The sequence below is a fragment of the Mastigoproctus giganteus genome, chromosome 10 (genome assembly GCF_048544385.1).
Source record: "Mastigoproctus giganteus isolate SK-2022 chromosome 10, ASM4854438v1, whole genome shotgun sequence".
Taxonomy (NCBI): domain Eukaryota; kingdom Metazoa; phylum Arthropoda; class Arachnida; order Uropygi; family Thelyphonidae; genus Mastigoproctus; species Mastigoproctus giganteus.
The window spans coordinates 56,214,238-56,241,078 of record NC_143584.1 but is presented as its reverse complement, the minus strand read 5'-3'; the positions used below and the strand labels follow the sequence as shown (position 1 = coordinate 56,241,078).

Sequence of the window (26,841 nt, the reverse complement as noted above, 5' to 3'; positions counted from 1 at the left end):
AATCAATTCAGCATTCGAAAGATGGTGCAGGGCTTATGGGGGTAGAATGATTCTCAGTGTAGTCTATGCTTGTTAACAGGAGAGACTCTTTACAGGAATGGGATATAGTTAAGCAAAAGGGATGAAAGAATATTTGCTGATGCTATCAAGGTGATGGAACTGGAAACTGCTAACATGGGAGGGGATATATATATACTAATAGAACTATAACCACAGGCAGAAGTGTACATGATTCTTTCACTGCTTCAATTAAACATGAAGCAGTCTGAAAAGCAGGGTGGATACTGAACCAACGTGATTTTTTAAATTTGAGGCATGCCGGGGGGTTCTTATGGAACAAGCCAGCATATGGAATGTTTTAGGATAACTAAGAGTAAAAATAGCTGCAGGAAAATACTTCGGTGGATACTAATGTTTACACTAATTTTCTCTCAGATTTGCCAGACAAGCTGCACTTGCTACCTGGGAGTCTAAAATGCTGATGGAACTGATATTTAGGTGACACTCAAGTCAAGTGGACACAATTTCGGCAAAGTCTGAACGGTCGGTGACAGCCAAATCATCTGCTTGCACTTTCACGATGGTGGGACTGTTAGTAATCCTGGGTATAACCTCTATGCACAAGTACATGGTGATTGACCACCCAGGTGTGAACCAACATAAGCAGGGGTCGAGGTGTGGCGCCCAAACCACATGCCCCCTCTATGTTACAAGGCAGTACTAGGTGGTAGATGATTCTCATCAACCGGTGCATTACCACCACTTTGCTTATTGGAGGCTTGAAGTGGTGGAACCCATGTTTAGTCTCTAGAGCTAAGTTCCAGTCAACCATTCTCTATGTCTTCCATCATGCAGTATGATTGATGACTTTTGAGGTTATGATGAACATCGTGGCGAGATCCAATATTCCTTACATTTCGAGGGTACAGCTCTAAAACGGTGTTCGCAGACCGGCCGCTAGTTAATACACCGGATCGAACCTATTGTTAGCTCCCTAGGAGGCTTCCGGATCAGCTAGTGTATAATCTTGCTACCTCTACTCTGCCAGATAGTGATTGGAGGGAGTCCGAGCCAAAAAGTGTCCCACCCACTTTTTCTTACTATTGAATACACCGTGAATTGTCAAACTAATAGAGTAAGCTTATCTGCGAAAAGATCTAAACCTCCCAAGCACTTCCTAATTCATTTCACAAATATACATGGTCTCAATTCTAATCTCAACGATGTCCATTTCCACATGCGGTCTGCCAAACCCCATGTACTTTTTTCTGACAGAATCTCAGTTATCGGTTGATTCAACTACTGTTCATCTCAGATGCCCAAATTATTCGCTGTATGATTCCTTTCGCCTCAAAGGTGTTACTTGTGCATATGTCCGTTCTGATATTCCCTGTCAGAGACTTGGCAATTTGGAATCTCCTCTCTTTGAGCTTCTCTGGCTTAAAATCTCTCTACCTCATTGCGTCAAATTCATCTGTTGTCTCTACCGTTCTCCCAATTCCACTAATCACTTGGAGCTCTTTGACTTCCTCTCTTTGCAACTTGACTTTCTCCAGTCCAACTTTCCTAACAGTGAGGTAATTTTCCTTGGCGATTTTAATGTTCACAACTCCAGCTGGCTTCCGTTTTCTAGTCACACCGACCCAGCTGGTCGAGATGCTGAGGCTTTTGCAATTACTAATGACCCTGCACAGATTGTTCATTTACCTACAAGAATACCGGATAATCCTAATCATACAGCCAATACGCTTGATCTTTTTCTCACAAACAACCCTTCTAAGTACACGGTCAAAGTGAGAGGTCCTTTAGGCACTTCAGATCACAACTTGGTGATTGTCTCTTCTCCAATGGAACCTTTATCTCATGGCTATTCCCAACCTCGTGTTGTTTGGCATTACAAGAATGCAAAATGGGATGACCTGCGAGACTTCTTTTCTTCTTTTCCTTGGTCAGATTACAGTTTCAAAACTTCTGATGACAACGTTTGCTCAGATTATGTAAGTGAAATTATTCTTGCAGGAATGGAATCCTTTATCTCACACTCCACTTTAAAATTTTATCTTTTAACTAAACCTTGGTTTTCCAATAAATGTGCTAAGGCTGTTCAAGAGAAGAATGTTGCATATTGTAATTGGCTTGTTTCTAATTTTCCAGTTTCATTTTCTGCCTACACCAAAGCTTGCAGCAATTGTAAAGCAGTTATTAATCAGTCCAAACTAGAGTTTGAACAGGCTAAGAGTAGAAAACTTGCTTCTTGCCCTAATGGTAGCTGAGCATTCTGGTCTCTTGTCAAAGCTATTGGCCACAAGTTTTGCCCATCTCTGCTCTCACCTCTGTCCAAACCAGATGGTTCTGTTGCCACTTCAGAGAAGGGTAGAGCTGACCTGCTAGCATCCCATTTTTCTTCCAACTCATGTATTAATGATCTTGGTAAAACATCTCCCACCATTCCCAATATGCTCCATTCAATGCCTCCTGTTGTCTTCTGTAAAAAGGATGTCAGAAGGATTTTGATGAATCTTGATGCTAAGAAAGCTCCAGGTCCCGATGGTATTTCTCCACTTGTTCTCAAAACCTGTGCTCCTGAACTTACTCCTTTTCTTTGCCGCCTTTTTTCACTTTCTTATTCCAAAGGTGTTTTTCCTTCTGCTTGGAAATTTGCTCATATCCAGCCAGTTCCTAAAAAGGGTGACAAATCCCTCCAATTATCGTCCCATTGCAATTACTTCTACTCTTTCTAAAGTAATGGAGAAATCAATTAACCGCCAACTCTTAAACTACCTAGAAACCTTTCGTCTGATCAACGATCACCAGTATGGATTCCGTCAGTGTCGATCCACTGGTGATATTCTGGCTTATGTTACCTATTTATGGACTAATTCAATGGAAAGGTTCGGTGAAACACAAGCAGTTGCTCTTGACATCTCAAAGGCTTTTGATCGTGTTTGGCATAAAGGTCTTCTAAACAAGCTTCCATCTTATGGTTTGCCAACTGTTTTTAGTAATTGATTATCCAGTTTTCTCTCTGATCGCTCACTGAGGGTGATGGTAGATGGCTCTCTGTCGTCTAACTTCTCCATTAATGCCGGTGTCCCCCAAGGTTCAGTTCTTTCCCCCACTCTTTTCCTATTGTATATCAATGACCTTCTTCCATTGACTGGAAATCCTATCCATAGTTTTGCCGATGATAGCACATTGCATTCAACTTTCCATTTTGAGAAACATTGTCCTGCTCAATCAGCTTCAACTTCTCGAAAATCTGCTACCAATTCCTTAAATGCCGATCTTCAGGTAATTCTCCAGTGGGAAGATATCTCGCAAAAAGGATTCTTATATCTCGCAAAAGAATAAGATTATTCTTATATCTCGCAAAAAGGATTCTTCTGCTCCTATGCTTATCTTTAGTGACATTCCGATTTCTAGGAAAAATGATATACTTCTTTTGGGGATTACCCTGACTTCTAATCTCTCTTGGCACAAGCACATTACAAATATTGCTTCTTCCGCATCTAAAAAACTTGGTTTTCTCTTTCGCTCTTTGCATTACTTTTCTTCCAAACAGCTGCTCACTCTGTATAAATTGCAAATCCGCCCTGCCATGGAATATTGTTCCCACGTCTGGGGTGGTGCCCCCAAAACCTCTCTCAGGCTTCTTGATTGCATTCAGAAGAGGGCAGTTAGGTTAATTAATGATTCATCTCTAACAGAATCTCTCCACTCGCTCTCTCATAGACGTACTGTTTCTGCTGCATGCCTCTTCTACAGACTTCCATGGGCACTGTTCTTCTGAATTGGCTTCTATAATTCACGCTTTCTCTCTTTCAAAACGGTCCAAACACGTGCCGCCACCAGCCAACATCCATTTATTGTCCAACTTCAAACTCACAGAACCAACTTTTCATCTTCCTCATTTATTCATTCAACTGCTGTTTTCTGGAACAACCTTCCTTCATACGTATTTCCTGAAAATTACAGTCTCCAGAAGTTCAAGTCCAATGTAAACAAATATCTTTTTTCGTCTTCTCAACCTCCAACCCAAGCACAGTACTAAGTACTATAGGGTCTAATACCTCTCGTGTTTGGGGTTTACATAAAAAAAAAAAAAAAAAAAAAAAAAGGCATAGTAAATAAATTGATGAATTTCAAGTACTGCCTAAATCACCAAATGTGGACATTGTAGAGATATGGGACCTGGTGTTACTCAGACAAGGGATGCAGAATTTGAACATGGGAAATAAAATGTATACAGAAAGGACAGACAGTACAGGAGGGTTGGAAGGGATAAGCTCTTAGTTAAGAGTAGCATAAAATCTAAGGCAGTGCCCCCAGTTTACATGGGTAGCCAGGCAAATAGTCAATTTGGTGTAACATAAGTGCACTAGGTAATGAAAAATGAGAGTAGGGGTGTGTTATAGACCTAATGACTGTGATTACAAACAACCATACTGACAAATAGTGGCAAGTAAATCAGAATGCCTTATTATGGATGATTTTAACTTTCTGCATATTGACTGGAACTTGTGGGTTGGTCACTCACATAGCAGCAAGACTGTGGATTTATGGATGACTGTTTTCTACAGCAGCATGCTAAATAGGCAGCAAGAGAAAGCAATACTCTTGAACTGATTATATTAGCAATAATTATTCATCCATAAAGAATATGCAGATAAAAGAACCACAAAGGGATAGTGATCGTGATACTGATGTATGAGAAATTGTAGAAACTACTACTTGCTTTTTATACTAATTAAGAGATACTGTTCAAGACTTTGACAAAATGGAGGTCAGATGGACTGATACAACTCATGGCAGGGAAGACAAATGCATGGGATTCATATAAACTATCAGGTGATACTTTGGTTTGGTTTGGGTTTTATTGGCGCATCAGCAACTGAGGATATAATGCGCCAAATCCGGTGATACAGAAGCCAACATAGTTATAAAATAGTCTGCAATCAAGTTGCAAAGAAATTAAACAAGCTAAAGCAGATTATGAGAATTTCGAAAATAATGGAAAGAAATACAAAGAATTTCTTTATTTATGTAAGCACTAGAAGGAAGCAGATGAATCACATTATCCAGTAGATATGCATGGTTTAACTATTAATATTGATGATCCTGCTTAGGTTGCTGACAAACTGAATTGGAATTTTGCATCTACGTATCCATGTGAGGAATTCTTTAGGGAAGGGGATGCCAGAAGATTATCAAATTCTAACACAGAGCTAAATGATTCTACGATAACTGTGAGAAAAGTGGAAGAGAACCGTTGAAGCTAAACAAAAAAACAGGCATCTGGGATGGCCAGGCTCTATCCAATTATATTAAGGGAGGCAGCAAAGGAGGTTTTTATGGAGGTCAAGGGAGATCAAAGGGTGTATGAGTAATTACAGACTTGTAAGCTTAAATTCTGTTCCACGGGAAAATAATGCCATCACTGGTTAAAGAAGTAATGCATGTCTGTCTCGATAGCAGTGCACTTATACTGTAATAACAACAAATTTGTTAAGGGACAATTTTGTAGATGTCAGAAAAAGCTTTTGATACAGTTGCACATGAAAGACTGCTATACAAATTGGAGAAGTTTGGCATTAAGGGCAAGTTAATGCTACAGATAAAGGGATGGTTGATTGGGAGAACACAGTGATTATCGATGGATCCTGCTCTTTGTGTGATAATGTCATTAGTGGAGTTCCCCAGGCTTCAGTGCTGGGCCCATTTTTGTTTTCTATATGTATATTAATGATATTGATGAAAGCACATTATGCTTAAGCACATCTGTCTAGGGTTTTCAGATGATACAGGGGTTGGCAGGATGGTTAATGACTGTAATCAAGGTCTGCTGTTGAACAAGATCTTCAAAAATATTAGGCAGATGGGCTGAGAAATGGCAACTGAAATTTAACATTGACAAATTCAAGTTATTGCACATGGACAGCAGTAATCCCAGATTAACTTACCAACTATGCAGTACTACATTCACAATATGGGAAAATGAAAAACACCTGTGGGGTGGACTGTACAACCAGATATGAAATTTTCTGAACAGTGCAGGTCGATTTGCAGGGCAGCTCATGGGGTTTTGTCAATGATATACAGGAATTTTTATAGCAAGGATAAGGATGTGATTATCCCTTTATCTAAGGCAATGGTTAGGCTACATCTTCAGTACTGCATACAGGTCTGGAAGCCTCATTTAAAAAAAGATGTGGTATGTTGTTACAGGTACAGAGAAGAGCGACCAGATTGGCGAGGGGAACAAAAGAGTGATCTTACAAAGAAAGGCTTCAATTTTGCACATTGCAGCCTCTGGAGACTATGCAACTAGAAGGAGATCTGATTGAGTGTTTAAGGAATTGATATGAGGGGTCATAAATTTAAACTGAGGAAGAATGGTTGTAGGCCAGTTGTATGGAACTTTGCCTTCAGCCAGCAGGTAGTTGCTTGTTGGAACAAACTTCCATCTGTTGTGGAAGTGGGTAGTTTGAATAAAATTTTTGCCTTTAGCCAGCGGGTGGTTGGTTGCTGGAATAGACTTCCATCCCTTGTCGTGGAAGTTGATAGCCTAAATAAGTTTAAGGCTCAGCTGGACAGGTATTTCGAACGAACAGAGGGGTGAAGTGGAAGTGGTTATTTTTTATTTATTTAATTGTTTTTTTTTTTTTTTTTTTGGCTGACTCTGCATAATAGTGGATTCAGAACAAGATTTACAGACCATCTTGAACGAAGTGGACATAGAAAGCGAAGCATGGGGGCTACGAATCAACAAAAAGAAAACAAAGGTGATGAAGGTCAGCAGGACTGCAAGCAAAATCATGATCAAACTAAACAACGAAAAATTAGAGCAAATACACCGCTTCAAGTATCTCGGAGTACTCATTGATGACCAGCTGAACCATGAGGCCGAAATCAAAAGCAGAATTGAACAAGCCAGGCAGGCATTCACCAAATGGAGAACCCTCCTCACCGACAGAAGCTTGAACATCATGCTCAAATTACGCACATTGAAATGCTACATCTGGCCAATACTGCTCTACGGTGTAGAAACCTGGACTCTAACATCAGCCACTACAAAAAAGCTCCAGGCCTTCGAAATGTGGCTCTACCGAAGAATGCTGAAAATTCCGTGGACAGCCAAGATAACCAACGCACAGGTCCTGCAGGACATGCACACGGAACGGGACCTGCTCAAAACCGTCATCAGCAGGAAATGCAAATACCTAGGTCACATCGCTAGGAACCAACAAAAATATCACCTACTACCACTCATCCTGGAGGGAAAGATCGAACGCAAGAAACGCCCAGGCAGACCGAAAATGGCATGGCTAGATAACATCAACACCTGGCTTCACATGACAACAGCACAAATTTTACACGCAGAGCTAGACAGAGAACAATATCAAAACGAAGTCGCAAACGCCATTCGGCAGCATTAAAGAAGAAGAAGAAGACTCTGCATAAGCTTGCTTTCTTGCATCAAATGCCTCTACTAATGCTAATGCTAAATCAAAGAACAACTAGGCAAACTACTGATGGGGATAGACAGGTGATGGGGAAAGTGCCTGATTGTTTAAACCTCTCAAGCTAAAATTGGTAATATTTGACTGAATATTTCTCAACTGATTGACAACAAAACTGACTAATAAAACTGATAGAAGATAATAATACTTATAAAACAGGTGGAAACACTATCAATTACTGGGCCCAATTAGTACTAAGTTGGCTGAAATTAATTAACTTTTTGTTATACCCACCAGTCCACAGAGTTTTGTTTTCAGTGAGTTGAGCTTTTTTTTAGTCAAAATGAAATATTATTTTTGAGTGCAAAAAAAAAAAAGCAACAAGTATCTTTACATACTTGTGAATAAAATAAATGATTGTAAAAATTTTGATTTTTATTTGCTTACTTTTCAAGACACATTTAAAAACATTATTCTGCAAAAATAAATAGATGTAACTAGTACCTTGGTATAGGGTGTTGGAAATTTTGCCTTTTCAAACATAAGTAGTTTTTTGAGGCAAAACATTGAGTGCTATACAGTATATAAATACAGTACTGCACAGAAATGTCTGCATGATTTTTTTTTTTTATTATCGTTTTGTTACTATGGAATGAAATGAATTAAATGGTTGAAATGGCAAATATGCCTTTAATTTAGGTTTTTTTTATAATGCTGTCTATACTTATTAAAAAGCAATATTTCATTAACTTAGAAAATAAAATGTCAAAATTGTCAATTATTTCTGCAATCCAATGCTTCCACATGAGACATGTTTATCTATTTATAGCAATAAAATTATATCATATAAATAGGTAATACAGCATGGCATATAAACAGGAAATAAATCATTAGCTGCATAATCATAGCAATCTATCATAATATGACAATCAAATATCAAAACTGTCAATTACTTATACAATTATACTACTACGATCCCATGCTCCCATATGAGATATGTTTACCTAATTATAGCAATACAATTATAGAATATAAATAACAGTATGGTTATGAATAGGAAATACAAACTATTCAGCTACAAAATCATAGCTCATACATATGTATGAGCTATGATTATGAATAGGAAATACAAACCATTCAGCTACAAAATCATAGCTCATACATATGTATGAGCTATGATCATATATATGTATGAGCTACTTAACCTGGCAGTGGCGGCACCCAAATTGTAGCAAAAATGGCGAATGGCCATCTGACAAGTGCCATACACTTTCTCTTTAATTATTAGGTGCCTCTGTTGCATATATATATATATATATATATATATATATATATATATATAAGCTGACAGTTGGAAATGTAAAGAGCACAAGGTGCCAAACTATTAGAGAAAGGAAAGAAGTATTTAAAGTGGATGAAAGGAAAAGAAGCTGAAAAAACCTAAGTGATACACAGAATGATATGAAATTAAAAGCTGAATTAGAAAGCCAATTAGATGGAATGAAGCTAAAAAAGGAAAAGTAAAAATAAATGATTAATATTAATGATTATAATAAACTATAATAAAGTAGCATACATCAAATAAGAGCGTCGAAAATTATTTTTATTTTTTATTATTTTGATACAAAAGAAATCTAAAGATGGGAAAAAGGTAAAGACTAGTAAAATAATAAAACTTTTTGATGCATGGTATAAATAATTGATACACAAAATAGGTAATTCTTTGGGAGACTACACCTGATTATGTATCAGTAAAAAAAAAATTATAATAAAAGAGGGTAAAAGCAGCAAATTCTTCCATAAACATAGGGAGGGTAGTCCCAACACAGTGTATGTGAAAAATTATGGTAAAATAAAATAAACAAAATTAAAATAATATTAACAAGTGAATGCATGCAGCAATAATCAAATTTAAAGGGAGATTAAGGATGAATAAAGTGAATCTGAAGTAAAGGTAGGTTGGTAAATTAGAACAGGCTTTGAGGCTTTGTATGCTGTATGACTAATAAGTTGAAGCAAAGATGAAGAAGTATAAGTAAAAAAATGGTTTAAAGTATGGATAAGTATGGAAGAAAAGAAGTATGCAAAGGCAAATGGCATTGGAAAAGGAAAATAAAGTATGGTAAAGGAGGTGTAAAATAATGCATAAAAAGTAGGCGAAGGTAGCATAAAGGAAATGATGGCAACAGCATCCACATTGCCCTCATGTTACACTAATAGCTCAGTGTACAGAAAAAACAAAGTATAGAAAGTAAAAACATAAAAGAAAAGAATTTTGGAATAATTGGGCAAGCTAGGAGCGTAACTTCCCAGCCTCTTAAAGAGGGCCTTGGCTAAGAAAGCAGGTTTCTATTTGCTTTTTGTCATTTTTTAGGTATGGTCTCCAAGATCTGAATAGAATATTCAAAATGTGGTCTAACAATATTCTTCATAGAGGGATGATGGTGTCCTATAAATCAAGAACAGAAAATTTCATATCGGATTGAATCACAATACCTAAGTCTTTTTTCATCTTGAACCATTTCTAGTGCTCTACCCCTAGTTTATAAGTGACTGCAGAATTTCTTTTTCCCAAAATACATAATAATCTTATATCTAGAAGCATTAAACTTTAACTGCCATTTTTTGGACTACATATGCAACTGATTTTTGAAGCAACTTTTTGAAGCAACATGGCCTGGCTCAGATGGTTTACCAAACTTTAAATCTTCGCATCATCAGCAAACTTTAGCAGCTTCCCCTAGATATCATTTATCCACCATTTCCTCCACCATTAATGACCCACCCTCTGTCATTTGTCTTTTAGCCAGCCCTGAAATCCAGCATAGGATCTTACCAGGAATTCCAATTTCTTCCAGTTTATACAACAGTCTTCATGAGGAACAGTATCAAAAGTTTTTTAATGATTACATCATAGTAATTTACCAGATTGTCAGGAATGTCAACTGGGATGACATTATCACTTCTCCAGTTCGAGGGAATCACCCCAGAGTCAAATGATGCCCTCATTAGCATTTCTAATGGCTTGATGTACTCATATACAGCCTTTTTCATTATAACTGAATATATATCGTATGTTCTTGGAAACTTTTCCTCCTTTACTTCAACTTCAATAACTATTCTAGAAAATGCTTCTTTGATATCACTATATAATAGCCATCTAACATATATATAGATAGAAATATAACAAAAAAAATAGCAATTTAACTCCTTAACATTTTCCAATGATTTTAGTTTATTTATAACTGAAAATATCATTGAGACATATCTAGTAGTAGTAGTAGTAGTGGCACTTGATGCAAGAAAGCAAGTGTAGGAGCTTATGCAGCATCAGCCAAAAAAAAAAAAAAAAAAAAATCACACCATACCCTCCAAATGCCTGTCCAGTTCCTCCTTAAATTTATTTAACCTATCAACTTCCACAACGACAGATGGAAGTTTGTTCCAGCAATTAACCACCCGCTGGCTAAAGGCAAATTTCCGCACATCTATTCTACATCTATCCTTTCTTAATTTGAACTTATGTCCCCGTAGGTTCGTATTCTGAACAAGTGGGAGGATCCCATCAGAATTCAGCGTGCTCAACCCATTCAAGGCCTTATAGACCTCAATCAGATCACCGCGCAGGTGCCTAGTCTCCAGCCACTGCAATTTGCAGACCTTAAGCCTCTCTTGGTAAGAGGATCCCTTCATTCCCCTCACCAATCGTGTTGCTCTTCTCTGTACACGCTCAAGCAAATCTACATCCTTCCTAAAATGAGGCCTCCAGACCTGTACACAGTACTCAAGGCATGGCCTGACCATTGACTTATACAGAGGGACAATCACCGCCTTTTCCCTGCTAGCAAAATTCCTATATATCATTGACAAAACCCCATGACCTGCCCTAGCAGCCTGTCTACATTGCTCAGAAAACTTCATATCTGACTGCACAATTACTCCCAGGTCTTTTTCATTTTCTACCACCTTAAGTGTAGTACCACACAGTTGGTACGTTTCTCTGGGGTTACTTCTACCCATATGCAGTACTTTGCATTTGTCAAGGTTAAACTTCAGTTGCCACTTCTTAGCCCATCTGCCCAAATTATCTAGATCCTGTTGCAGTAGCACACTGCCATTACTGTCATTAACAACCCTGCCAACCTTCGTGTCATCTGCAAACTTCGACATTAAGCCTGATATACCTTCATCAATATCATTGATAAATATACAAAACAACAGTGGACCCAACACCGAACCCTGTGGGACTCCACTAATAACATTAGTCCACGAAGAGCAGCACCCATTGATTACCACCCTCTGTCTTCTCCCACTTAACCATCCTTTTATCCATTGTAGCAACTTACCCTTAATACCATTCTGCTCCAATTTGTACAATAGTCTTCCATGCGCAACAGTGTCAAAAGCTTTCCTGAAATCCAAGTATATGATATCAAAATTATTTTTTGCATCCAGTTCCTTTGTGACCACATCATAATAACCAATCAAATTTGTCAGACAAGACTTTCCTTTAACAAACCCATGCTGTGTCTGAATTATTGCTGCAGTCTTGTCTAGATGATCCTGCAATGCATCTTTAACCAGTGACTCCATTATTTTACCCGGAACAGAAGTTAAACTAACTGGTCTGTAATTACTCGTGTCACCCTTCGAACCTCCTTTGTGAATTGGGGATACATTTGCACATCTCCAGTCCGTGGGAACCTCCCCTGAATCCAAGGATGCTCTCATAATTATGGCTAAGGGTTTGCTTAGTTGCTTTGCCGCCTCCTTTAATATAACTGGATAGATCCCATCCACCCCAGGTGCCTTTCTTATGTTTAACTTCAACAATTTCTCCTCCACTTTGCTCTCAGTTATTACAAAATCATTAAGCACACTGCTACAATTTGATAACCTTCTTCCATTTTCAAACTGTAATAATTCCTCACGTGTGAATGTAGATGCAAAATACTCATTCAGTTTGTTTGCTATCTGAGCAGGATCATCAACAGTCGAACCATCGATGTCAAGTGGACCAATCATATTCATCCCCTTCCTTTTAGAGTTTATATAAGTAAAGAAATCCTTGCTGTTTTTCTTAGCATCTTTTGCCAAAGATTTCTCGTAATCCGCCTTCGCCTGCCGAACCTCCTTTGTGACCTGACTACAGACTAGCTTATATCTGCTACAGGCTTCTGCGTCGCCTGATAATTTATATGCATCCCATGCATTTTTCTTCTCTGTCACGAGTCTCATTAGTTCATTTGATAACCATTTAGGCCTAAACCTTGAACAATATTTCTTCATCGGTATGAAAAGTCTAGTAGCTTCCACGATTAATTCCTTGAATGCTTCCCACTTAGAATTTACTGTTTGTAACATCGTCAGTTGATCCCACTGTACAGAATTTAAAAACTGTCTGAGACCACTGTACTCCCCTTTACGGAAGCAAAAACCCTTTCCTTTACCCCTGACGGTAGTAACCTCTTTGAGTAAATCCCACTTCAGCACACTGTGATCACTGCCACCTAGTGGTTCCTTTATCTGCAAATTCTTAATACACGAATGATCACTGCTGATAACCAGATCAAGAGTATTACTTTCTCTGGTTGCCTCTCGAACATGCTGCTGCAGAAAACAATCATCCAATAAATCCACAAAAGTCTGACTAGTGTGTGAGTGACCAACCCACAAGTTCCAGTCAATATCTGGGAAGTTAAAATCCCCCATTATAAGACATTCTGATTTACTGGCCCACTCTATTTCTCTGTACAATTGTTCATTGTACTCATTCGAGTCATTAGGCCTATAACACACTCCTACTCTTATTTTTGCTTTCGCAGTGCTTATGTCACACCAAACTGACTCAACAGTGCACTGTCCATCTATATCAACTGGATGCACTTCTTTTGATTTTATGTTTTTCTTAATTAACAGCATAACACCTCCTCCCTTTCTGTCCTGTCTATCCTTTCTGTACACATTGTACTCCCCAAATTCCAGTTCTGCATTCCTTATATCTTTGTGACACCACGTCTCTGCTATCCCAACAATATCCGCCTTTGATGTCTTGACCAACACTTCAAATTCATCAAATTTATTTACTATACTTCTAGCATTGGTATACATGCAAGCATACATGCTCCTATGCCTATTCCTTGTTACCCTAACACATCCCATATACCCAACTATTCCAGGATGACTGCCATCCGTCCCTGAAACCCCCAACACCCCTCACTCCAGGTCGCTTCTTATTCTAATAGAAGTTGTGCAAGAATCACCTTCACCTCTGCCTGCGGTTACTGTTAAACTATTAGTCTTTGTATCCCCCCAAGCTAGCAGTTTTCCGACCCACCTAACACTGCCTCGATAGCATCAGCAAATATTCTTGCACCCTTTCTATTTAAGTGTATCCCATCCCTGTAGAAGCAATCTCTCCTGTTAACAAGTACAGTCCAGGCTGAAAAAAATTCTACCCCTTGAGCCTTGCACAATCTTTCCAGGGCCGAATTGATCGACAAGGCTCTCGTCATATACTCCCTCCTATCGTGTCTGGGCAGAATTGCAGACACTTTCAAATTCAACCCTAATTCTCGGCTTTTTTTCAACAGTGACCTGTACTTGTTGAGTAATTCTGCCGGTCTCCTACTCTTAATATCATTAGTGCCAACGTGTACAACTATATCACCTTTTGTGCCCTTGAAAGATGATATCCGCTCTACAACGTCATCAACCTTTGCCCCTGGCAGACATACCCTGGTCCTGTTCCACCTATCCTTTTTACATAGCATGTTCCCCGTTTCCCTGACAATAGAGTCACCAACAACTAATAGTTCCTGTGGGACCAGCGCATTCTGCCTTGGGGTTTGCCGCTGTGTTGCGCGATGACCAAGTGCAAGCTCTGGCGTTGATGTGGGCAGCTGAGAGCTTGATGGGCCCCTCAATTTATTTCCTTCGAGGGCATCCACCCTGTCCTTCAAACTCTCATATAGGCCCACAACAACGCTGAGTTGTCGCCTGATTTCCTTACACTCCTTACATCGCGCACACACAAAGACATCCCCCATGGCAATATCATGTTCCGTTCCAGAGAGTTCGGCAAACATTTCACAAGTTGCACATTTTTTTAGGCTGTGACGCGTTGGAGAATCGCCCCACTCAGTTCTCCCCCGAGACACAACACTCCTGCCACTTTGTGCCCGTTGCTTTGCTGCTCTAGTTCGGGGCATGGTAGTTTAAATTAATAAAATCAATAAATTAAATGTCAGTAGTATTTGAATAGAAACTATGAAATAGAAACAGTGAAGCGTATTACTATATAATTATGCGTTAGAGCTACCTAGCTACCTCAATTAAAAAATTTGAATTCCCTACAAAAACTTTGAATTCCCTATATACAAAAACAATGGCTACAAAAATCGAACAAAAATAACGGTTTTACCTATCGTAAGTAAAATCCACAAAAACTCTTTATCTAAATTAAAATAAAAAATAACCAGCGTAACTATAACTATATGACTACGTATTAAGTACAATATAAAACAACAATCATGTAAATAAAAGGCAAACACTTATTGTTTTTGCAGAGCTTGTAACTGGCAGCTGTAACTTTTAAATAGAGTCAGCGCCCTCTGACCGTTCAACTTCTCTGCCATTTTTGTTGGGCTTTTTATGGACTTTCAACTGTAACCAATTCTATTTTATTTACTCTCTTCTTTTTATGTTCATGTATAAGAAGTCCATTCTTAGCTCTCTTTACTAGCAATTTCTCATCATCAGCTTTCACTCATTTTATCTCATCAGTGGCTTGTACTCTTCTAATGCTCATACAAATTGGAATCACATGATTGTTTGTAGCTGGTACCTGTTTGTTTCTTTTGCTCAAAACTCATAACTTCACCTCCCATCCATTTTGGCACCTTACATTTATGTACCTCGAGCAATGGTACAGATATGTTTGTGGCTTTAAGGATAAATCCCTCGAATATTCCCCATAGCATATTTGTATCCAACAGCATCAGTAATCTCTCCAGCTAATAAAGCCTAAGAATATCTTATTCCATTATAAGTCCCACCACCTGAAATTAAAGCACTCATCTTTACCTCGACTGCATAAGATTCTTTAGATATAACCTATTTTATAGATTATATCTAAAGAATCTTATTCATGCTATTGGTTCCCCAACTGCCAAGCTTTTGATTTGGTTAAACCCTTTAATGAGAATAAGATCTAGGAGATTACATCTGATTGTGCTCTCTCAGCCCTAGTGGAATGAGTAGCAATCATCCAGCTGTTTCAAAAAATTGTCCACATATTCCAGTCTATAAGAGGGTGGGTGAACCTCCATGATGAGACAATTGTACTTACTAGCCCATCCATTCTGCCTAAAGAAAATTTTGTCACGCTCCTCAGGGTAATTTGGCCTATAGCATACCCATCAATCATCTTCCCTTTACTGTAAGTTATTTCAAACCATAACTCAATATCTGCAACATCTAATTATGATCTGATTCAGGGAATGTTCTTGCTACTTTCAGGCAGTTTTTGATCACAAAAGTTACTTCCCTCCCCACTCCATCCTGCCTATCCCTTCCAAACACATAATATTCACTGATCTTGTATTTTTGAGTGGCATCATGTCTCAGCCCAACCACGTAAGCATTAGCTGAATTGATCAAAAGCTGAAGTTCATTTAATTTGTTTACAACACACCTGACATTACTATACATGAAGTTTTATACATCCCGATACACAACTTACAGTTAGTTAAAGGCATTTTTGTGTGGTTTATTATTATTAGCCACATGGTGCAAGGAAGCCTAAGACTTATGCTGCACCAGCCAAAAAAAAAATTCCCGAGTTACCCTGTGTGTGTGAGTGAGTGAGTGAGAGAGAGAGAGAGAGAGAGAGAGAGAGAGAGAGAGAGAAGTAGAAAGGAATCACCAAGAAAGAGAAGAATGATGATATATTGCAAGTATTGATGGATTTCACTTCTATTACAATTTCATTTCAGTGTTTAGGTTAGTTAAGAGTTGCACACAAACAACTCTTAATTAGCCTCAAAGATTTTTTTTTTTTTAGGAGCATTAGCCACTAAGGCCATATTGCTCCGGGGATATGCAGTGGTCATTCCCTGACCTTTTCGCATCCTCTGTATTTGGTGGCCACGAGCTCGAACCCCGGTCTAATCAAGAAGCATGTGCTATGCACTGCTGCTCCTACCCACCTGGCTACGGAGGCACTTAGCCTCAAAGAGGATGCAAATGTAATTTTGCCCCGTGCACTTTACTTCCCAAACTAGCAATTTCAGTGAACCCTTAATGTCTCTTCAATGGCATTAGCAAGAGGCCTAGTCCCAAGCTCTGTCAACTGTTGCAGGAAGGATAATATGGCTCCCATATTATCCTTCCTTCATGTAATGATAGAAAAACAATGTAGCATAGCATTATTTTCTCAAATTATTTCTATACCTATATTGAAATAGTACTCCACTCCTATACTAAATTCCTTAACTATTTCTTCCTATGGGATTTTAAATTCCATTCCATTATAATTACTTAGACGTGTTCACAGTAGACATAACTGGAATCCAGTAAAGGTTGTTTGTTTTAATAACTCTTCTTGTTTTCTTGGGCTGGATGTTTCTATTAGAAGGTCTCCTGACTGAAGCCTTTTAATCATTTTGGAAGAACACGCAACTGCTTCAAAACTTTTCTGTACAAGGAAAGGTGAAAGCTTGTTTAGAGGTTGAGTACCCAGTGAATACAGTATCAGGAAGGATGGGGTATCTTGTGATAACAAAAATAGTCCTTTTCATGTGTTTCAGTTGAAGAATCTCATGATCTTTTAAATTGGCATGATTAGAGCATGCTAGAGCCATTGGGAGGGAAAAGATGTAATGTCCATTTGGACCTGAGGAATGGTTTTTCTTTAGGCTATTGTCCCTGCCAAAGAAAGGCAGAAGTACTGCTTGGTGTGATCAGTAAGGTTAGTAATTAAACAATGAAAAAATAAAGAATGGTAACTTTCCTTTCTTGCTCTCTTCACATATTGTTTGAAAGAATTGTTCTCAAATAAGTAGTGTAATCTCTCTAGAGGATCACAGCTGAGGTAAAGAAGTAACGCTCAGTCAAAAATAGCTTGGCACCCACATTCAAAGAGTTGTCTTCAGCGTGTTCAGCAAACTAATCCTGCACACATCTTGCCCAGCGCATTGTCTTGCTGGAAGATGCCATCACTCTCAGGGAACAGCAGGAATAATGACATGTATACGGCCTGTAATGATGACATGATAGGTCTTACCATCAAACTTCCTTGCACACATACCTAAGAATATGATTTAGGATACCTGAAGATCTTCTGTCCAGTAATCAACACTTTCTTCTCATGATCCACTGTTTGAATGCAGTGTTTGCAACACTAGTTGAGATACCGATGTCTATGACATGCAGTCAGGGTGGGATTGTCGAATTGGTAGGCTGGTTTGATATCTCATCCAATGAAGAGTATATCAGGCAATACTGCTACAAAGTGCTCTTTATTGTCTCACACTCACCACAAAGGAGAAGGGTTAGTTGCACCACTGTGACCATCCTGTTGGTCTGCATGAGCCACTGCAATTGTCTCCCATCCCTATTCATCCACCATCTCCACCATTAGTTTTACACCACTGGTTTAGCCCCTTATCTGTTGCTCTTGGTACATTAACACAAATTAAAGTCAGGAATAGCCAACTATACACAATATCCTGAAGATGGACACCCCTCCTCACTCTGCAACAATCATACTGTTGAAAGTTCATATCCTAGCCTCTTACATGTGCCCATGTGTACACATGGGCACATGTAAGCGTTACACATGCTTAATCATGTGTAACACTACCATGTGAGATGTACACACATACTTATGCATCAACTACTGAATGCTATTTCAATTTGTATTTACATAAATAATATGTGAGTATGGATCTTGCAAATAATTTATAAGTAATGTGCGAGCATAACTTTTGTAAATAATACATAAGAGATTTGCAACCTGTGGATTGGTGACGTGAACTTTGTCTCTTTTATAATAAAAATTTGGAGATTTTCATTAACAAGTTCAAACTTATTTCTGATTATCAAGGCTTTAATATGAATGCCAAATAGGTTTCCTAAATTTATTTTTAAATTATCTCTTACCTTATCAAGTAGCCGTCTTGATTCCTCTGTTAATGGATCATGGGAGAATCTGCAATTCTGATCAGAGTAACATTTTGAACCTGTGTGATAAAATTTGCATGGAAATTCCTGTACAACAGAATTAAGGTATAGCCAAAATATTTGCACTTTGCATATTACTAAGTACATTTCTGCATTTTTAAAATGTTTTCATAAAGGAAGCAGGGACCACAAAGGGCGATCTTACTAAGAAAAAATCCTGTTATTTCAGACTGTCAATTCATAACCTTTTTATCAATTTTATTTAACAAAGAATTCCAGCTTGAAATTCTTTGTTCAATTACATTAATTCATGTTTGTGTTCCACCTAGGAAAAGGTTGGGTTAGTCTGTTTAGGATTTCCACTGAGACTACCAAGAGTCAACATACAGTCTGTAAACAGTAAGTATTGTACAGTTGGCTTTTCTGAGATACCCTCTCTCACAAGTTTCCAGAAGGGAAAATAATTCAAGCTCTGCCCTAGTGTGAAACAAGTCAATAATGATAAAAGTTCCTTTTATTCAATGGAAGTATATTCAGTATTTTCTAAAACTTGTGCCACAACAAAAGAATTAATGGAATGGAACTGTCTAAAATCTGCATGCTAATGCACTGTTGATATACGCAAATAATCGAATAGGGTATATGCTGGAAACAAAAATAAGAGGATAAAGAGCAACAGAAATGGTCAGTTAAAATATTATCATTAGTTACAAAAGAAGAAGATAGGGTATTAGTGAATCAGTTTTTTTGTAAGGCCTTTTAAGATGCCAAAACCATGTTTACAAGCACCATATAGAAAATTATATCAGCCTGAAAAGTCATATAGTTGAAATTTATGAGACTGAATGGTCCAGTCAGCAAAATGCCATACCTAGAAGGAAGGGGATGAATCAGATTGGTCCACTTCATACTGATGGTTTGACTGTTGATGATCCTGCTGAAGCAGCTGACAAACTGAATGAGTATTTTGTATCTACACTCACACATGAGGAATTTTGCAGGGAAGTGGAGGACAGAAGCTTATCAAACTCAAACAAGGAGCTAAATGATTGTGTAATAACTGAGAGCAAAGTGGAGGAAAAACTATTAAAGTTAAACATAAGAAAGGCACTTGGGTTGGATGGGATCTATCCAGTTATATTGAAGGCAGTAAAGGAAGTCAGCAGGCCATTAGCCACAATTATGAGAGCTTCCTTGAACTCAGACAAGGTCCACATGAAATGGAGGTATGCAAATGTATCACCAATTCACAAAGGGGGTTCACAAAGGGTGACACAAGTAACTACAGACCTGTCAGTTAGTTAAACTTGTGTTCCGGGCAAAATAACAGAGTCATTATTTGGAGTCATACGTTCTACAAATTACAGTGTTTGGAGACTAGGCATCTGCAAGGTGATCTGATTGAGGTATACAAGGGCTTGAATGGTTTGAGAAGCTCAATGCTGATGGGATCCTTCCTCTTGCTCAGATTACTCACCTGAAGGACATGAATTCAAACTGAGGAAAGATAGTTGTAGGTGTGCAGAAATTTGTCTTTAGCCAGTGGCTGGTTGACTGTTGGAACAAACTTCCATCTGTTGTAGTGGAGGTTGATGACTTAATAAGTTCAAAGCAGAATTAGAGTAGCATTTGGAGTTGATGGATGAGTGAAATTTTTTTTGACTGATCCTATATAAGCTTGCTTTCTTGCATCACATGCCTCTACTAATGCTAATGTTTGCTAAGATCCTAAAATATTTGATCAAAGTTGGCACCAGCAGACAGCAAAACATACCTATAGTTGTCATACAGTTTTGGAGAACCCAGACAAATATCAAAACTTCTCTGAGAAGGATTTGAGATGATATTAATTCATCTTTATCATGAAGCACCATTATCAGATGGCTGGTAGAAGCATTAGGACATTTTATATTTTGCACTACATCCACACTTAATATATACATAATGAGAACATTGAGTAGATAAGTTCAACAGAGAGACTCAAGAAATGATAAATAGAACCATACATATGAAGAAAGGTAACAAAACAATGTCGAAATTAATAGTATAACTGCATCCTGTCTAGATGTTCCTGCATTACTAATTTAACCAACCACTCTTTTATTTATGCTGGAATAGAAGTCAAGCTAATAAGCATGTAATTATTCATGTCACCTGTGATCCAACTTTGAGAACTGGGGATACATTTGTACATCTCCAGATCATAAGGAACTCCCCTGAATCCAAAGATGCTCTCTTAATCATGGCTAAAGGTTTCCTTCCTTCTTTTGCTGCCTTCTATAATATAACTGGATAGATACTCAGCACTTTAGATGTTTTTTTTATGTTTAGCTTCAACAATTTCTCTGACTTTCAACTAGTTATCAAAAATCATTCTTCTATTAGACTTTGACGCACACTTCTGGCATTCCCATTCCTCATGCAAAATACCTATTCAGTTGGTCAGCAACCTGAGCAAAGTCAAACTGTTAAACCATTCACATCTAGCACATCAATGTGATTCATCCCCCTTCCTTTTAGTGTTTACATAAATAAAGAAGTTTTTGCTGGTTTTCTTTGCATTCTTTGGCAGGACCTTCTCATTATCTGTCTTAGCTCCTTTGTGCCTTAATTGCAAATTAGTTTATATCTATTGTGTAAAATATCACCTGATCATTTATATACATCCCATGCATTTTTTATCACTGCCACAAGGCTCATCAGTTCATCTGACACCATTTAGGTCTAAATCTTGAATAGTAAACTCATCGTGTGGTTCCTGCACAGAATTTAAAAGCTATCTGAGACCACTGTAATCACCTTTATGAAAGCAAAAGTCTCTTTCCCTGCTTTTGACAGTTGTTAGTTACATCTTTATGTAAATCCCACATCAATACACTGTGATGACTACCATCTACGTTGTTGTTGTTCTTTGGTTTTAGGAGCATTAGCAACTAAGGCCATATTGCTCTGGACTACCATCTACTGGGTCTTTTATCTGCAGACTCTTAGAGCATTAAGGGTTGCTGCTGATTATCAGATCAAGAGCATTGCTTTCTTTTGTCTCTCTAACATGCTGTTGTAGAAAACAGTGATCCAATAAATCCACAAGTCCTTCTGTTACTCTGTGAATGACCAACCCGCATGGTCCAATCAATATCTGGAAAGTTAAAGTTCCCCTTTTATAAGAAAGTCTGATTTACTAGCCCATTCTATATGTCTGTATGGTTGCACAAACGTAAGGTTTGTTATGCTTACTTAGTCATTAGGCCTATAACACACCAATTCTGATTTCTTTTGTTTTCCCAGTGCTTACATCACACCAAATTGACTCAACATTGTACTGGCTATCCATGCCCTCTGGAGGCACTGCCATAAACTTTGTGTTTCTTAACTAAGGGTATAACTTCTCTCCTCCACTTCTGTCTCTGTCTTTTCTGTACACATTGTATTCCCCATATTCAAAATCTGAATTCCTTATATCTGAGAGACACCACATCTCTGATATTCTTGCAATACCTGCATTTGATGAATTGACCAATAGTTCAAAGACTTGTCAAAGGTTGCAACTATTTCACGTCAAGTTACACATTTAATCAGACAGCTAACGTTTGCAGATACACTTTAAAATCTTTTTTACATCAGATTATTCCAAACAAAATTGTTTAAATCTATCTTTTTTCCTTTCATATACAATCTAGAATCTTCTTTCTAGATTGTATATGAAAGCATTCCCCTTTTTAGCACACAAATTAATAAAGTAACAAAGAGAGTCTTTTACCACCAAGTGCTCCATCTGCTCCTCCAGTTTTTAGGTGCACTGTCAACGCTGAATAACAGTTTTTTTTAAAAGGAATCCTACATGGCTTCAGGCTTTTCGCAAGAAGATGCCTAATGTTGTACCTTGTAAGTCATGTTCCAATGACAGCAAGCTACTTTAGATTTGACAAGTTTTTTTTTTTTTTCTGTTTGTTGCAAAAGGTTACCACAGTGGGATATAGCTTGGAATCACTTTGATTACTGTTTTTCCTATTTTTCCTGAACTGCTACTACCTCTATTTTCTCTACACATGCAATTTTACTAAGGGCTATACTAGACAAGCGCTTAAAGTGTGAGCGTAAGCTGGCGTCGTGAATGCCTCCAAAACAGAAAACTACATATAGTGCTCCTAATGTCAGATTGTTTCAAACTAGATGGTGCGCTTCTAACATTTCATTGGATACCACCAGCGACTCACTTTTTCTATTCCCAGTCTGAAGATGGATGTATTGCGTATTTATGTACAGTATTGATTTCAAGTAGAAAGAGACAATGATGATGGTGGATTCCAGCAAATTCAAATAGGTTAAAAAAAAAAGTTTTATATTATGTTTGTAACACACAGAAAGTTTCCCCAAGATTTTTTATTTTCTATTTTTTTTTTTTTATTTTACTGAATGTTGATACAGAGTTTTGATGAACTTCTAATGTTAATTAGTGAAAAGTCTTACAAATACTAAGGTATTTGTAAAACTCAGTGTCTTACAGAATTACTGTCGGTAACATAAAGTGCAACTTCCTGTTTGATTTTACTGCACGTGACTTCTTAGAATAAAACACCTATATTCCCATCTATATTCCACCACTCAACATTATTTTCAGATGGAATATTGACAAGTACTTTCCATCCTTTTGAAGCAGAAAACATTCTGCTTTGGAGTACTTTTTGTGCAATAAAGGATTAGTGTTGTTCGATTTTACGAATGTTCATGAAAAGACACCAGTTTCCAAAGTTTGTAACACGGCTATCAATAGAAATATTTTCTTGAATTTTCGTTAGAAGATCCAGAAAAGGTGCTGTACCGATACTGATCCTTAAAAACAATTACAATAAGGCAAACTTTTTTTATTTTTATCAAATCAGTTTTACAATAATTTTTCCTGTTTCCAGTGTGGCTTCCAATAGATGCATTTCCTTGCATTTGTCTTAATAGATGCAATACACACTGAAGAAAGGAAGTATGATCTTTTCGTTTTTCAAAAACAACCCGTTGCAATTCCTTCGGACATATTTTTTTCCATTATTATTTATTTTTTTTTTTTTCCCCTGTATCACGCTGGCAACAACTCTGTACTTTGTGCTTTCACAATACTTTTCAAAAAAGAAAGACACCGAAGTTATGTTTGAAACAAAAGGTTTTTAAGATTCATTTTTGAAGAAGACAGAGACCGCACGTGATTCTCATTTGTTAACACTGACATTAGTTGTATTGTTGCAGTGGATATTCTTCAGCAGTTTTCTGATTACTGTTTTCATCTTATTTAATAATAATAAAGTTCTTTATTAACTTAAATTACGTACATTCGTGATTCCATACAAATAAAACCCAGAATCTACCAATAAATTGTCTCTGCAAGTGAACAAATTTGTATTTTGTTAACTAATGAAACAAATAGAAGTAATATTTATTAAATATAAGGTTCAGAACTGAGCTTTCTGATTCTTCTCATCATTGCGTAGTTCATCCCAGTTCAGAAACATTTATTTTCCAATTTCAATACAACATTTGGCCTTTATTTCTTTGTTGGAGTAGTCTTTTGATGAAGTGTTGTACAGGGGAGGCCTCCTTTCCACCTCACAAATAAACTCCTCTGTGTCAAACATCGTCTTCTCTAAAGTATAATAAACAAACCAATTAAGGCCAACCACTCCATGCATGAGGAAAATGTCTCCTCAGGCTATGCAAATGGCTTGGCGTTTGCATAGCCTGAGGAGACATTTGCTGAATGCTTGTAACGCATTCAAAGGTGTTTTACGCCAGCATACGTCGTCCTATGCAGGGTTTGAAGTGATCTAGTTTGCATGCCTTTACCCTCTGCTTCCTGTAAAACTGGGCATTGGTAGGTGTCGGTGATGCCGTGCTTGACTAGTGCTTGAAGCACTAGTCTAGTCTAGTACAGCACTAACAGTCTGCATTTTTTTATTCTTCCACAACCATATTTTCTTGCTATTTGACTATTGGAAAACACATTTTTAAACAATAAAACTGCAAAATTAGCATAACTCAGAGGAACATTATGTTCTATGATAAATGATTAGAATAAATATTCAGTAAAACTGAAATTCTACACTGTAATAGTAGTAGTAGTAGTGGCATGTGATGCAAGAAAGGAAGTGTATGAGCTTATGCAGCAACAGCCAAAAAAAAAAAAAAAAAATTACACCATTCCCTCCCTGTCCAGTTCCTCCTTAAATTTATTCAACCTATCAACTTCCACGACAGATGGAAGTTTGTTCCAGCAATTAACCACCCGCTGGAGAAAGGTAAATTTCCGCACATCTATTCTACATCTATCTTTTCTTAATTTGAATTTATGCCCCCTTAGGTTCGTAATTTGAACAAGCGGAAGGATCCCAGCAGAATTCAGCGTGCTCAACCCATTCAAGGCCTTATACACCTCAATCAGATCACTGTGCAGGTGCCTAGTCTCCAGCCACTGCAATTTGCAGAACTTAAGCCTCTCTTAGTAAGAGGATCCCTTAATTCCCCCTCACCAATCTTGTTGCCCTTCTCTGTACACGCTCATGCAAATCTACATCCTTCCTAAAATGAGGCCTCCAGACCTGTACGCAGTATTCAAGGTGTGGCCTGACCATTGCCTTATACAGAGGGACAATCACCTCCTTTTCCCTGCTAGCAAAATTCCTATATATCATTGACAAAATCCCATGACCTGCCCTGGCAGCCTGTCTGCATTGCTCAGAAAACTTCATATCTGACTGCACAATTACTCCCAGGTCTTTTTCATTTTCTACTACCTTAAGTGTAGTACCATACAGTTGGTACTTTTCTCTCGAGTTACTTCTACCCATATGCAGTACTTTGCATTTGTCAAGGCTAAACTTCAGTTGCCACTTCTTAGCTCATCTGCCCAAATTATCTAGATCATTTGGGCAGATGAGCCAACCTTTGTATCATCTGCAAACTTCGACACTAAGCCTGATATACTTTTATCAATATCATTGATAAATATACAAAACAACAGAGGACCCAACACCGAAGCTTGTGGGACTCCACTAATAACATTAGTCCACGAAGAGGACCATTCTTTTATCCATTGTAGCAACTTACCCTTAATACCATTCTGCTCCAATTTGTACAGTAGTCTTCCATGCGCAACAGTGTCAAAAGCTTTCCTGAAATCCAAATATATGATATCATTCTATGTACTACGTACTATTACTATGTACATAGTAATGTACTATGTATGTGCCATATACATTATTCTCATGGTTATTTGTTTTGCAAATACCTAATTATACCATGTTTCTGCCACTTTAAACTGAAAAATCAGATATACAGTTGTTGTTGTTGTTGTTTGGTTTTTAGGAGCATTAGCAACTAAGGCCATATTGCTCCGGGATATGCGGTCGTCATTCCCTGACCTTTCCGCATCCTCCGTATTTGGTGGTGACGGGCTCGAACCCCGGTCTAATCAAGAAGCGTGTGCTGCGCACTGCTGCTCCTTCCCACCTGGCTACGGAGGCGCCCCAGATATACAGTCAGTCCTCGTATAGCACGATAGTTGTGTTCCTAGAAACCCTCGTGCAATATAAACAACAGGCCCTATGGGAAAAATAGGGTTAGGTGCCGACCACCCAAGATTGAACACACATTTGTAACCAAAACATTACCAAACACAATAAATAATTGTAATAAAATACTTATGTATTTTAAATACGTAAGTAAATATTTTAAATACGTAAGTAAAATACGTATTTTATTACGACTTATGTAATAAAATATTGCTAATGCTTTTGCTTCTATCGTAAGCAAACTTGTTTTTTGTTTGATTTTCTATCCAAACAGATGACAGCCGTTCCATCTCTTCCAATTCTTTGTGTCTTAATCTAATGGATTTTAATTACACTTTGAGTTGTTCCTGCTATGAAAGTTGTTTTTATTTTCTCTGCATTCTTTGTAATTCTCGGCGTTGCCTCATTTAGGTCTGTAGCACGTGCTCTTTCATTTCGCTCAAAGCGTTTCACAATTTCATATTTTTTCTTTATCGACAGAGGCTGACTGGCCATAAGCCTTACCGGGGAAACCCCGGTGGGTCGGAGTGATTTTGGCCATAAACCATAGTATGAGGCCACTATAAATTTTCCCGGGTAAGAATTTTTGACCCAGTCCGCCTCTGTTTATCGATATTGCTTTTCTTTTTCTCTCTGAATCT

General features: G+C 37.9%; 1 protein-coding gene across 1 annotated transcript in view; it reads right to left on the bottom strand.

Moving 5' to 3' along the window:
- Positions 1-26,841, bottom strand: part of LOC150079042 (uncharacterized) — a 231,514-nt gene that overhangs the window by 111,817 nt on the left and 92,856 nt on the right. The window contains exon 7 of the mRNA XM_090382501.1: positions 18,624-18,733. Coding sequence (XP_090238627.1) covers positions 18,624-18,733 — 110 coding nt within the window. The remainder of the gene's footprint in view (positions 1-18,623; positions 18,734-26,841) is intronic.